The 14,906-nt window shown below is 51.0% G+C and overlaps 1 protein-coding gene across 20 annotated transcripts in view; it reads right to left on the minus strand.

Moving 5' to 3' along the window:
• Nucleotides 1–14,906, minus strand: part of REPS1 (RALBP1 associated Eps domain containing 1) — an 894,243-nt gene that overhangs the window by 14,022 nt on the left and 865,315 nt on the right. For all 20 annotated transcript variants that reach the window (XM_085612456.1, XM_085612466.1, XM_085612457.1 and 17 more), the window contains one exon: nt 3,718–3,823. In XM_085612456.1, the coding sequence (XP_085468582.1) occupies nt 3,718–3,823 (106 nt within the window). The remainder of the gene's footprint in view (nt 1–3,717; nt 3,824–14,906) is intronic.

The following is a 14,906-nucleotide window of genomic DNA, read 5'->3' on the forward strand; positions in this document are numbered from 1 at the left end:
CAGTCAAGATGTCAGTCTTGACACCAGAGAGTGTAGCTGAAGGCCAAGGACATCAGCCACCCCATGCACCATGATTGCGTAAGATGCTTCCTCCTCTGTTGCCATGGTGTGGGAAGAAAACATGCCGTTATCTGGAGAGGTATCCAGTCCGTTGGCTTCACCTAACTCCTCATACCAGTCCATTCCCTAATAAGGCTGGTCTTGTAAAGGGTCCCATTCTTCTCCCAATCCTAGCTCCTAAGAACAGGGCACAGGAAGTGACCTAGGCCCTGTTGGGCTTGTCGGCGCTGGAATCGGTGACAGTCAACGCGGTACCAGCTTTGGGCCAATGGGAATGAGAACAGGGCTGGCATCAGCGGTAGGCGCCAGGAGAATAGGCATTGGGAAAGGTTGCAATGGCACGACCAGTGCCAGTCAGAATCCATGGCCAGATCCAGTGGGGGACAATGGGGTCGTAGCTGCAGATGCAGAATCCGATGGAGCCCCCGCAGGGCCCAACGGCGCGCCGGAGGGGTCAGGCTACTCAAAAATATGGCGCATGGCCTCACAATTTTCTTTAAAATGAGTGGGGGTCGGTCCACCTTCCGGAAAAGTGGGGAGGCACTGAGCAGTCCCAGGTGCAGGTTCCTCAGAAAAAGGCCTTAAACGCTGAAGCTCCCCCGTCACATTGGCCGACGGACAGGAAGAAATGGTAGCATGCTTCAACGACTTTTGCTTCTTATGCCTCTTATCGGAGTGTCCTGATGATCGGGAGTAAGATGAAGAGGACTTGGGACTCCTGAAGGGGGTCTGGGACCTTCCTCTTGACCGAGACCTCTGAGAAGACTGGTAGGGCAATGTCTGCTGGGCTGCAAGTGGCTTTAGGGACCACTTCCTCAAAGCCTTCAGAGCCATGGCCCAGAAGTCTGAGCACAACTTGGATTTGTGGTCGCGCTCCACACATAACTAACAAACCAAATGCGGGTCCATCAACGACATGCCGCGTTGACAGGCACCGCACGGCTTGAATCCCAAAGTCTTCCTAGACAGGAGTTCCTACACCGTGGAAAAAAATGGGGTCAACAAAAAGTTGAAAAATCCTGCCAAAAAGTGACAGAGTAGCTCTCGCCACAGATCAACGCTTGCCTCGCGTGGAAAGAAAACATCTGAAGCCATTGCGCCGAGGTGGCACCTATACAAGTGACACGAACATCACTTCCAGTGTGGACGAAGTCATGGGAGCCGACCGGCACCACCTACTGGCGCGCAAGGGTATTGCTAAAAAACAAAACCTTCAGAAATCAGTGACACGTCAGGGAAATTCAACAGTAAGGAACCTGCTGCTAGATGACTATCAGATCACAAGTTCATGTTGAAGGACGTTCTTCTCCTGAAAAACCAAACATCTGGGGGGGGGTCAAGGCTGTCCGGGCCTTTCCTACAAACTGCTTTCATTCCACCGTCCATGGTGTCAGTTCATTTACTGTTTCTCAACTGTCTCTAATACTAGTAGGATGTTTATCTCTCTTTCAATTAAATCACAAACTCTAACGGTACCCTCAAGACCCTTCTGCTCCTCCATCCATGTATTCTAATCTTCACAGACAGGACAGGTACGGAAGAGGCAGCAGTAAATGCCTCATGGACACGACATAAGTGCAAAAGAGGTAGTAGAGAGTAGTGCACGTTTTCCGACACATGTAGAGCATGAACTGGAGCAGAAGTGCAAGTTCCTCTTTTCACGCACAGTACAACACAGCATTTTAGCAGTGCAGGTGTCTCTCGCATACAGAACATGCACTGGGGCAGCAAGTCACACAGCACTGGCCAGGGTCGGACTGCACTATAGGCAATCAGGCAGTGCCTGATGGACTGTTCTGCCAGATCAGTATGTGGGACGTCGCATGAGCCCTCCCAGTGTTCATTGTCATGCCGCCCAGGAAGAAGCGGTGCGCGGCAGAGGCAAGCATGTATTCCTGAATCGCACTGCACGACCCAGTGTGTAGTAACTGTATAGCTACTCAATTCCTGGCGGCGGAGCACCCAGGATAATGTGCTGCATGGCTGAACACCGATAAGGTCCCAAAGGCGAGACCCATTAGCCATGCAAATGCTTGTTTAGCCATCTGGTTAGCTAATGGGGCCACTTTTATTTTGGTGCCCAAGCCTATATTCTGTCCCAGTGCGACCTTGGCACTGGCACAGAAGTGCAAGATTTACCTCACATACAGAGTAAAGTACCTCTAAGGGCAGTGCAAGCCTCTGTTAAATAAAATACGTACTCTGCAGTAATCAAGTGTTACTCTTTTAAGGGATCAGCAGGAAAATTGTTTTAGAAAAGTGAAAAAATAAACATGCCGACTTGTCACCCTCTGAAAGACTGGGTTATTAGGAGTAGGAAGTTCCATTATTTTCTAGAGCAGAAACAGGTTACGGCTTCATGCACCAGTCGGCAGTCTTTCATGATTTGCGGTTGATAAATAGAGTGGCATCAAGGCTGGGCAACGGTTTCACAATATTTAGAAACAAAGGAGAGAATTGAGACTGTCTATGGACGTTCCTACAGAAGAGCTCACCGGGTGATGGACCTCACCATTGGCTGTCAGTGAGCTCAGAACAAGGGAGGCAGCACTAAAAAGGGGCGTGCACTGCACAGAACAAGCAGCTGCGTGCAGCTCCAAGCCGTGTGTCTGTACACTGCAAGACAGGAGAGTCCAGCTTTGAATGAATGAATGAAAGGTACTTATAAGTGCCCCGTTACCCCAGAAAGGGCGTCCCGGTTTTTTTTTAAATGGGATTTTCTGTTTAGAGGCGCTGCCTGACATTATTGGTGGGGGGCCCACTGCAGAAGGGCCAGCAGGACCATGGTGTGTCCAAAGCAGACACAGGAAGGCAGGAAGCTGGTACTGGTGCGCACATACATGCAGAACCCAGACTACAAATTGTGAATGGCCTGCAGCTCTACCCACTTAAGCAGTTACCGAACAAACTGTTCCCACGGTCCCAAAAATGGTTTGATCTTTTTTAAACAAGCCTGAACTGGTGGGAGGTACGAGTCATCCAGTAACCACCATCTGTCTCACTCAGGGACATAATGATTTTGGGGGCCCTGGGCAGAATTTATTTTGTGGGCCCCTGTTCAGAACAGCTTGGGATTTATGATCCAGTTTCACCTCTTTCATGCCCTCTTTGGCCAGGACACTGACTGTGCACAGGCACACTGGTCCAAATTCTAACATTATTTACATCTAATATTCAGGGATAGTGATGCATTTTCAATATTGTAACACAGCAACAGCTCACTAATATTACTGCAAATAATCTCTGTGACACCCTCCCATTTCTCATATGTCGGGTCCTATTTTGATCTACAAGAAATGTTTTTTATGTATGTTGCATGAAACAAACATTTCTCTGAAAAATGTCTATAATAGTCTCTCACACATCACTCACAATAAAAAATAAATGAAGGGGAAATGGTATTCCAATCACTCTGTTTAAGAATTGTTCACAGAGCTGGCTCTACCAGGCCAGAGCCTACTTTGCTAATGCCTTAAAACGCCTCTGATCTCACTATCCAAGTGAAGGTAACTTCAATGCAAGGACAGGGTGAGTATTAAAAGGACAGGGCAGGTATTGGTACTTTGAAGGGTATTTTCAGGACTACTACCCATGACCTAAATGCCAAAATTAAAAGTTACAGACACTAGAAAATACACTCATGTTAACCCGGAGTACCTTTAACTGCTGTTGTAATTCACTATTTAACCGGGCCAGCACAGTGTTGGTTTCCTTATTTCTTCTGATGGATGCTTGAATGGATTTCTTATCTTTACCCACAGATCTGAAAGGCAGAAGAGTAAATCAAATGTTTGATACCACATGTAATGGTATGCTAAAAAAAAATATATGGTAGACAAAAACAGCAAAGACAACAGAAGAAACAAAAAGTAGCCAAACGAGTAAGTAAATCCAAAGACATTGGGGAAGGATACAAATACAATAAAAAGTAAAACAGAATTAAAATTTGAGAAAAGACGCAGCAATAAGGTGATGGAAAAGTAAACAGGCAGAAGTGCAAAAAAAGCAACGATAGGTTTGTTGTCAGATAAACAGACAAAACAGAAATTGACAAGACATTAAGTGAAAAAGAGAAATACAACTGGAATAAAGGCAACCCATACAATTCACTATTAAACATCTATTACTTTTAATTTACATGAAAAAATGCAGTGTAAAAAATCCTGCAATATCAATCGGTTCAATTCAAACGAAGGATGACAATGATTGAGGAAGTAAAAATATGAACTGATGATAACTAAAGCGTATAGCTTACAATGCAAGGAACTCTTAAGTGGAAAATGCAGCATTAAAAGGTATCAACATCAATGAGATAAAATGTTTTTCTCGTCTAAAAACCTACCACCACAGATACATTTGACCCTAAATTATCAGGTTCACTTGACCTGTCTCATTTTGTCAATAGTCGGTTCCTTAATGTATGGTCGAGTACAGCAGCTACAGTCATTTACGCTTCCAATGGGTATGCACATACAAAACCCAGAGGATATATAATTGCCAGCTGTGTAATATGGTACAATATTACCGTGAGGGGTTCTGGTGGCATACTGAACGGACAAAAGAGTTGTTTGCAAACATGACCTGAAACCCAAGATGGTGATACCGGATCATTTTAAACATATTACATATTTTATATATTACATGCTAATTTTGTTGCAGTTAGCATGATTATGTTTTTTTTCCCCAAACAGGCAAATGTTTATTGAAAACAGTAAGTGAAATAATGGACTGTTTCATCACAATAAAAACACCATGGTTCTTTAAGGAGTTCAGAAGCTGCAACGCACAAGTTACTACTTGTGTAACGATATATCTGTAAGAGACATTAGTTAGTGATAGATTCCTTACCTTAGAATATTCCCCAGGCGTCAGTCTGGATCCGGAAAGTTTTCTGCTTAGCAGTACCCCTGCACGCCAGTAGGTGGCGCCGTGCGGCTCCGCGTCAGTCACTGGCGTTGTGCGCGGCGGGATGACATCACGGAGGCTACTTAGGCGCCACCCATGCGTGCTGACGTCAGTTTTGTACACAACTTTCCGCGCCGAAACGCAGAGTAATGCGAGAAACTGACCTTTGGTGCATAAAACTAGGGCCTAAAGAACAAGTTACTTACCTTCGGTAATGATATATCTGTAAGAAACATTAGTTAGTTAGATTCCTTACCTTAGAATATCCCCAGGCGTCAGGCTGGGTCCGGAAAGATTTTTTGTCAGCAATACCCTAGCGCGTCGCTAGGCGTCGTGTGCGGCTCCGCGTCCGTCTGCGGCGTCGTCATCGCCGGAATGAGGTGTGAGTACTTAGATGCTGCCCTCGCGCGCTGACGTCAGTTCTTGTACATAGCTTTCCGCGCCATGAACGCAGAGCCATGCAAGAAACCGACACTGGTGCCATGAATCTAGGGCCCTGAAAGGGATGACCTTAACCCTAGATATCAGTTCGCAGAATGGGGAGGATGGGTGGGGCGGTAAGGAATCTAACTAATGTTTCTTACAGATATATTGTTACCGAAGGCAAGTAACTTCTTCATCTGAAAGAAACACGTTAGTTAGATTCCTTACCTTAGAATAGATACCCCAGCAATACCAACCCCGGTGGTGGGTCTGTGAACCAAGGTCACACCAGGAAGTCCTGGAGAACGCAACGGCCAAAGAAGCAGTCTCTCCGGACTTGGCTGTCCAGGCAGTAATGCTTAGCAAACGTGTGCAGCGAGGCCCACGTTGCTGCCTGACAAATGTCCTGCAGAGGGACTCCCTGTCCCAGAGCAGTAGTAGCCGCTGTGGCCTGTGTGGAATAGGCCCTCATTCCCACAGGAGGTTCCTTCTTAGCCAAGGAATAACAGGCCTTAATGCACAAAACAACCCACCGAGAGATGGTTCGCTTGTGCACCCCCCGCCCCTTCTTAGCACCCACGTAGCCAACTAAGAGTTGGTCGTCCACCCGGAACTGTTTTGTGCAGTCCAGATAGGAGAGCACATGTTTTGGGTCCAGACGGTGGAGCCTCTCTTCCTCTTTCGAAGGATGTGGAGGTGGAAAGTAGGTGGGCAATGTAACAGACTGGCTGATGTGAAAGGCAGTAACCACCTTAGGGAGAAAGGAAGTATGAGTCCTGAGAACAACCTTGTCTGGATGGACAGAGAGGAAAGGAGGTTTAGAAGAAAGAGTCTGGAGCTCACTCACTCTTCTGGCAGAGGTGATGGCAACCAGGAAGGCAGTCTTAAGAGTCAGAAGACGAAGAGGACAATTATTAAGTGGCTCAAAAGGAGCGCACATCAGAAATGTTAACACCAGGTTCAAGTCCCATTGAGGCATAACGAAAGGGACAGGAGGAAACATGTGAGTAATGCCTTTAAAGAATCTAGCAACAACAGGGGACTTGAAAAGAGAAGGCTGATCAGGAAGCCGTAAGAAGGAAGAAACAGCTGAAAGATATCCCTTGAGGGTGCCCAGAGCAGAGCCCTGCTGGGCCAGGGAAAGAAGAAAGAGGAGAACTTCAGAAAGAGGGGCGGAAAGGGGATCCACAGCCTTTGCTGTGCACCATGCCATAAATTTGTTCCACCTGCAGGCATATACTGTTTTTGTGGAGGGACACCTGGCTGCCAGAATCACATCACAGACTTCAGGAGGCAAGTCAAATGGCATCAACTGTCGCCGCTCAATCTCCACGCATGGAGGTGGAGGCTGGACAGGTTCGGGTGGAGGACTGTCCCCTGCTGCTGCGACAGAAGGTCCTCCTGAAGAGGCAGTCGAATCGGGGGATCGATTGACAGACTGAGTAGCTCGGGATACCAGTATCTTCGTGCCCAATCCGGAGCCACAAGGATGACTTGGGCCTGGTCGCGCCTGATCTTCTTCAGCACTCTGGGCAGAAGTGGTATAGCCGGAAAGGCGTACAACAGACCGCAACTCCACTTGCGACTAAAAGAGTCACCGAGCGAGTGCCGCCTTGGAAATTCCAACCATCAGAACTGATGACATTGCGCATTCTCTTCAGTGGCGAATAGATCTTACCAAGGCTCTCCCCACTGTCGAAAGAGTCCTTGCGCCACGTCCGAGTTCAGATGCCATTCGTCATCCATCATGCACCAGCGGCTGAGTTCGTCCGCCCTGGCGTTCAGAGAGCCCGCCAGGTGTTGAACCACCTGGGTGATGCCCTGATGTTCCAGCCATTTTCAGAGGCGCAGAGCCTCCTGACAAAGGGTCCACGACCCCACCCCGCCCTGTTTGTTGCAATACCACATGGCGGTGGTGTTGTACGTGAACACCTGCACTACACTTTCCCGAACAGAGGGAAGGAATGCCTTCAGTGCAAGGCGGATCACCCACAGCCCCAATAGGTTGATATGGAGCCGGGACTCCGCCGGAGACCAGAGGCCTCTGATCTACGCCTTTTCCATGTGGCCCCCCCATCCCAGGAGGGACGCATCCGTCACCACTACGTGCTCCGGTTGGGGTAGGGAGAGGGATCTGCCACTGACCCAATCGTGGACCGCGAGCCACCACTGCAACTGTCTTGCAGTGCCCTCCGAGATCAAGACATGGTCGGACAGGTTGCCCCGATGCTGGGCCCACTGAAACTTCAGGTCCCACTGCAGAGTCGGCATCCGCCACCTGGCGTGATGTACCAGCAGGATGCAGGAGGCCATCAGACCCAGTAGCCGCAGCACCAACCTGACCAAAACCCAGGATAAAGGCTGAAAGATCGGAATCAGAGCCTGAATATCCCGAACTCGCTGTTTCGGAGGATAGACCCCGAACTGCGCCGAGTCCAGAACCGTTCCGATGAAAAGGAGCTTCTGGGAGGGACTCAGATGCGACTTTGGCACGTTGATTGAAAACCCCAGCATGTGCAGGAGGTCGGCCGTAGTCTGGAGGTGGGAGACGACTGCCTGGGGCGAGCCCGCCTTCAACAACCAGTCGTCGAGATAGGGGAAGACTAGAACCCCTGATCTGCGCAGATGAGCTGAGACCACCGCCATCACTTTTGTGAACACCCGAGGGGCACTGGTGAGGCTGAAGGGGAGCACGGTAAACTGAAAGTGCTCGTGGCCCACCGTGAACCGCAGGTAACACCGGTGGGCCGGCAGGACGGGGATGTGGAAATAAGCGTCCTGCAAGTCCAACCCTACCATCCAGTCTCCAGGGTCTAGGGCAGCCAGAACCGGAGCTAAGGTGAGCATCTTGAACTTCTCCTTCCGGAGGAAGGCATTGGCGCTCCTGAGGTCCAAGATAGGGCATAGGCCCTCTTTGCCCTTCTTGGGAACCAGAAAGTAGTGGGAATATCAATCCCGACCTACATCTGGGCCAGGAACGCGCTCGATGGCCCCCTTGGCCAGGAGGGCCGTAACTTCCTCCTGTAGAAGTTGCAAGTGATCCCCCGACATGCGGTGGTACTGCGGTGGCATGACTGGAGGGGTCGCCTTTAAGTGGAGGGAGTAGCCCCTTCGGACGATTTTACAGCACCCACCTTTCCGATGTGATGGTACGCCAGTGGAGCAGGTGATGACGAACTCTGCCTCCCACTGGCGTGGAATGGGCCTGAAAGCTCGGACTAGCAAGGCTTTGAGTCAGATGCTGCTGGGGAAGATGTGGGTTGACCGGCTCTCTGTCCTCCCCGCTCCACCTCGGCGAAATCCACGTCTGCGACCGCGTTGAGGCTGGTTCTGGGCCTGTGGCTAGACGGACTTGAGGGGGCGCCCCTTCCTTGGCCACAAAAGGGGCGAAAAGCGGAAGTTTTGTGAGCGCGGGGCCGAGAGGCCCAAGGACTTGGCTGTAGCCCTGGAGTCCTTAAAGCGCTCCAGCGCACTATCCGCTTTGTCGCCAAAGAGGCGACGGCCATCGAAGGGCATGTCCATGAGGGTGCTCTGGAAATCCCCGGAGAAATTCGTGGACCTCAACCAGGCGTGGCGACGAATCGCCACCGTGGTCGCAAGTGCCCTACCTAGCGAGTCCGTTGGGACAAGCCCACATCCTATCGAGTACCGTGCCGCATCCCGCCTCTCAGCAAGTGTCTGGGCCTCCTCCGGACACTGGGGCAGCACGTCCGCCATTGTATCCCACAAAGAGTGGGTGTAACAGTCCAAAAGGCACGCGGTGTTGATAGACCACAACCCCAAACTAAGAGAGGAGAACAGTTTCTTTCCAAATGGTTCCAACCTTTTGGATTCCCGATCTGGGAGAACGGACAGGAAGGCGGTCTGGGAGGTAGAGGCCTGGATAACCAGGCTCTCAGGCGTGGGGTGCACCGACAGAAAGCTGGGGTTGCCCGGTGCGGGCGGTGGCGCCGGGCCACGCTCCGGTCCACAGGAGGGACTGTGGAGGGCTTGGACCAGGTGCCCATCAGAACGTCAGTGCTTCATTGATCTGCAGCAGAGGCTCCAAGGAGCTTACTGGCGGTTGAAGCACTTCAGTGAGGAGGTTAGTCCTCACGGCCACTGCAGGGAGCTCTAGCTGAAGAGCCTCGGCAGCCCTGCGCAGCACCACAGAATAGGTAGCACCCTCCTCCGTAGCCATGGAAGGAGGAGAGATGAAGCCAGTGTCAGGGGAGGTGTCAAGACCACTGGCATCCCCCAGCTCTTCTGCCCAGTCCTGAGATAACTGGCACTGCTGTGCCAGAGGGTCCTCAGACCCCTTCCAGTCGTCCCCGTCATCTGACTCCTGGTAGACAGGTGGAAAGGTCGGAGCCGGGCGGTAGATGAATCTGTCACCCATCGCCGCCGTATACGGCATCGGGCAATGCCGCTCCGACGCTGGGCCCGGACCGGGACTAAACCTGGGGACGACGTTGTCCGAAGACGGCGACGGGGGCGGCACCGGCGGAGGGGTAGTAAGGTCGACCGGCGTCGACCGGGATCCAGGCTTGGATCCCCCGGGGGCCTGCAGCGTCGGGACCGAAGTCGACGACGGCCCCCCCAGTCGGACCTGCGGGTCCCGAAGGCGTGCCGTTAGGTCTCGACGGCGGAGCGAGACTCTTCAAGGCCACGAGGAAGTCTCGGATCTCCGTTGGAGTCGCATCGGGCCCAAGGGCTGGAGGGTATGGGGCCAGACGCGACTCCTGCGGCTCCTGCCACCCGAACCCTCAGCCGAGTCACGCAACCGGCGAGGGGAGTCAGAAGAGCTATGTCGTCTCTTCGACTTCTTGCTGTGCCTTGACTTACTGGAATGTGAGGACTTGGACCCAGACGAGCGGTGATGGCTGCGGCTCCGCGACCGCTCCTTCGACCTCCTCCTTGACCGGGACCTTGAGGGGCGTGGAGCCGACTGCCGGATCTCGAGCAGCTTGTGGGACCGCTCCCACCTAGCCTTCGAGGTCAAGGCCCGGCAGTCGAGGCACAACTCTGCATCGTGGTCGGCCCCAAGGCAGTGGAGACACCGGCGGTGATGATCCGTGACCGACATCAGGCGGTGACAGGCGTCGCACGGCTTAAACCCAGGCATCCCTACCGGCACCAGGAGTCGAGGTCGACTCTAAATAGGAACCAAAAAAGTTCAAAAAGTTTAGTCAAAAAGTGACTAAAAGGGTATGCTCTTCCCGGGAACTTACGTCAACGCGCGAGGGCGGCGTCTAAGTACTCCGATGTCATCCCGGCGATCACGATGCCGACGCGGAGCCGCAGACGCGCAAGGGTGTTGCTGACGAAAATCTTTCCGTATCCAGCCTGACGCCTGGGGATATTCTAAGGTAAGGAATCTAACTAACGTGTTTCTGTCAGATACATCGGTATAATGAACTGAACATCCTTGACTTGCCATTTGGGAGGAGAAGCCCGAAACTGCACTGTGTCCCGAACTGCTCCAATCAACGGGAGCGTCTGAGACGGAGTCAAATGTGACTTCAGCACATTGATAGTGAACTCTAGTGAGGTCTGGAGGTAGGAGATGACTGCCTGGTGGGAGACCCCCCCCCATTAACAGCCAGTCGTTGAGATAGGGAAAGAGTGGCACCCCTGCTCTCTGCAGATGAGCTGCGACCACCACCATCACCTTTGTGAACAACCAAGGGGAGCTGGCAAGGCCAAAGAGGAGCACGGCGAACTGTGAAAGTGCTCGTGGCCCACCGTGAACCACAGGTAACATCTGTGGGCAGGCAGGACAGGAATATGGAAATATTTGTCCCGCAAGTGAAACGTCTCCCTCCAGTCTCTTGGGTCCAGGGCAGACAGGATTTAAACAAGGGTGAGCATTATGAATTTATCCTTTTTGAGGAAGAAGTTGAGAGGGTGGAGGCATAAGATAGGAAGAAGACCTCCGTCCTTTTTGAGAACCAGAAAGTAGTGGAAATAGCAACCACGACTTCTGCAGTTGGGCACCCTCTTTATGGCTCGCATGGACAAGAGAGTCGCCACTTCCTGGCAGAGTAAGAATAGATGGTCCTCTGTCAGGCTTGCGCAAGTGGGTGGCATGGATGGAGGGGGATTCACAAAGGGGAGGGAGGAGCCCTTTGCATTCTGTGGCAGCTGCAGGAGGTGTAGGAAGGTGGATATCTGACTATGGTTACCCCCAAATTTTTGCCTAGTGTCTAGCTGGTTTTTCGACTTAGTTGGCCTGAGATCCTGCCATTCAGGGTCTCAGGCCGTCTGCTCTCTCTTTAAAATGGACTCCATGTACCCTAGGTACATACCCAATTGGTAAGGATCACCTTATTGGACCCTGTACAGTGTACCCTAGGTACCCAGGGCATAGGTGTACCCTAGGCCTCCCAGGGGCTGCAGCATGTATTATGCCACCCCTGGTCTGGCCTTCCAATCAGACACAACTGGCTGATCACTCAGCTGGGGCAAGGTCGTGTAATCACCCCTTGCTTAGATATAGTATACCTATATCTACCCTTAAAATAGACACATGTGTACCTATCAGCCACTCCTATGGCAGGCCTTAACAATCCTGGAGGCAGAATGCTTGGTAACATGTGAGATGGTGCTCTAGCATGAGCTGAGCCTGTCTGCAGCTTTCGGAACCATGTCCTTATAGCTGTTCTATGATATAGCCTACCATATACTCTTAAAGTACCTTATAATCTTAAACGGTTATGGTAACTATGGTTTGGCTTTATCAAAACATGTCGTGTAAGGTGTCTAACACTTTGAAATAATACCCCCATACCATTTCTGGTGATGAGGATATTATTCCCCCCTTCTAGAGGGAGAGACATGTTAAAATCCTACTTTGCTGTTTAGCTCTGACCAAAGCCTCAGCATCACAAAATGGATGCTGCTGCCACAGACACGAGTCTGACCTCCTGCAGCTGGGAGCCCTCCCAGCCAGGGAGGCCTGGACAATAGGTTTCCTGCTTGGGGAGGTGCTAGCAAAGGGGGTGTAGTCACTCCCCTTCCTGGTCCCACCCATTGGAGGGACCTTGCAGGTAGCCCAGCCCCACTAGCCCAGTATAATAGTAGCTAGTTGGGCCCTGCTAAATTAGATTATCCTGAACCTGCAACTTGAACAGAAACTCTGGACCTTCGACGAAAGAAGAAGACTGAAGAATCTCCCTTGTGGCCAAGGAGTGGTCACCCTGTGCGAACAGGCACCATCAAGAGACTTACCCTTTGCTTTGCTGAAGTTCTACGAGGGACCCACTGCAGAGCCTGACCAGAGCCTTGACTTCCAGACTTCTCCGACACACATCCACAGCCGAGCTGAGATACGTGGAGGCGACGAGAGACGTGGGACCGACTACCTGGGAAAAGTGGCGAGTATCTTCCAGCGCAGCTTCTGAGGCACCCTCGAGGTTGTGCACCGGGGATTGAGAAGCCCCAACCCCAAGCACCATCTGCACCGAAGATCAGCCCCCCACACTCCACGAGTCCTGCGTGGGGCCCTTCTGCATTTTCCTGCTTGCCGCGTCTGTCCGGTTACTTGCCCGTTGGCTAGTAACCTCTGTGACGACACCTTCAATTTTCCACTGCTGGTTTGGCTCCTCAAGACTGGCTCCTGCCCCTCTGTGAAAGAGAAGCACCCCAGACCTTCCTGGTCTGCACCAGAAGCAAGTCCTCCATTCTTCGTGGGTTCCGCTTGCCAAGGCTTGGTGAGTCCTAGTCCAACTTCGACACCGCCGACAGCAAGAGCCTTCGTGGGACAGCTCGCCTCCTGGTCCTGGTCGTCCTCGACGTCTCCTGGCACCCGTGGCTGCTGCCACAAGCTTCCCCTCTTCACCTGCAATCTCCCGTCATCGCCTGGTTCCTTCCTGGTCCCACGTGGTCACTGGCTAGTGACCCAGACTCTGTCCCTTCTGCTTGCAGGTATCCTTCCTTCTTGATCCCAGCCTTGGGATCCACCGGACACTCTTCACTGACTGCCTGTCAGCATCTTTCCTTCAGGCATCCATAGGAGTCGACGACGAAACCCGACGCAAGTTCACACCTATGCACCCGCAGCCCGTGGGCTAGGTAACTTGGGTACTCCGGTGCTCAACAGGGTATTGACTACCCTAGTGTCTAGTTTTCCAGTCTCGACTCTCTAGTTACTCCAGAAGTGTCCTAAATCTTATTATTTTTAAACTGTACTGTTTTCCTCGATTATACGCATTACGCGCGAGTGTTTCCACTCTGCACCTGAATCCCGTGGGCCTCCCACTTCCTAACCTTGGGTAGTATAGTGTAGCGTCAGCGATTCCCTAGGCCCTGGTCAAATGACAACACCCAATGCATTTCGGTCTTCTGACCTTCGTCAGGGGTTTCTGTGATTGAAGAGAACCCAAGCATCCCTCGTTTCCCCAAAAGCAAAGAAAAGAAATGAAAAGAAATGAAAAACCCCAATTGTGACTTGCTCCCGAGGAGCAAGTCACAATTGGGGTTTTTCATTTCTTTTCTTTGCTTTTGGGGAAACGAGGGATGCTTGGGTTGTGGTCATGTGGTTTTGGATATAAGTTAGTATGATTAACAAGTACTGGTATTTTTACGGGTGAATATCTGAGTCATTATCCTTGTTTGCACTTGTTACTGGACTTGTCTATAAATGTTAAGGCTGATTCATATTCTCTTCAATCACAGAAACCCCTGACGAAGGTCAGAAGACCGAAATGCATTGGGTGTTGTCATTTGAATAAGTTGGAGAACTCGAAATTTGTCACTGTTTATGAATAGGCCTGGATTGGCAATTCTGAAACAATTTAAAATGCACACGTTTGAATTGCGTGCCTTTGACGTGAAGGACAAACTGGATGAATTAAATAATAAAATTGACGGAATAATCTTTGATTACTATGGAGAAAGTGTATTATTTGAATACCTGTGTGAATAAGGCTGTGCAACTCTACGGTGACCCATACTGAGCGGGCCACCATCCTCAATTGAATTTTGAAGTGCGTTAAGGATCGGAACGCACCTCGAGTGCTGCACGCTAAACGAAGAAAAAACAGGCAAAAATAACTTAAAAGGGTGTGCTGCAGTCACTTTGCTTTGATAACAGCTGGCTTCACATGCCATACAGAGTTTAGCCTAAGACTGCTCTTGTCCATGCTACCACTAGGATAGCTGGTCTATAAGGTTGACTTTACAACCAATCACCATAAGGGTTGTTTGGACTGATATAAGGTGTACACTAGAACTAGTGACATCATACATCAGGCCAACTTCTCACAGGAGGGGTTTGTGGTTTGGGTAGATTGTTGCCCCTGGAGGTCTGGACGGTGCCAGTCCGCTGCTCTGCCTCTACCTCAAAAGGATTGGGAGACTGGATGAGAAATGTTCTGTAATTGCCTCTGTTGGTATCCCCTCCCAAAGCCTTAAAAGGGGCAAAACTGTTGCAGGAAGACAGGCAGAGCAAGCCTCAGAGAGCAAGCAGTGGCTTTGTTGTCCTTGAAAGGTTCAAACGTTGAGTTCAGCTTCCTTCCTAAAAGATGGCTCAGATCGAA

Source organism: Triturus cristatus, chromosome 6, assembly GCF_964204655.1.
Source record: "Triturus cristatus chromosome 6, aTriCri1.1, whole genome shotgun sequence".
In the NCBI taxonomy this organism is placed as follows: Eukaryota; Metazoa; Chordata; class Amphibia; order Caudata; family Salamandridae; genus Triturus; species Triturus cristatus.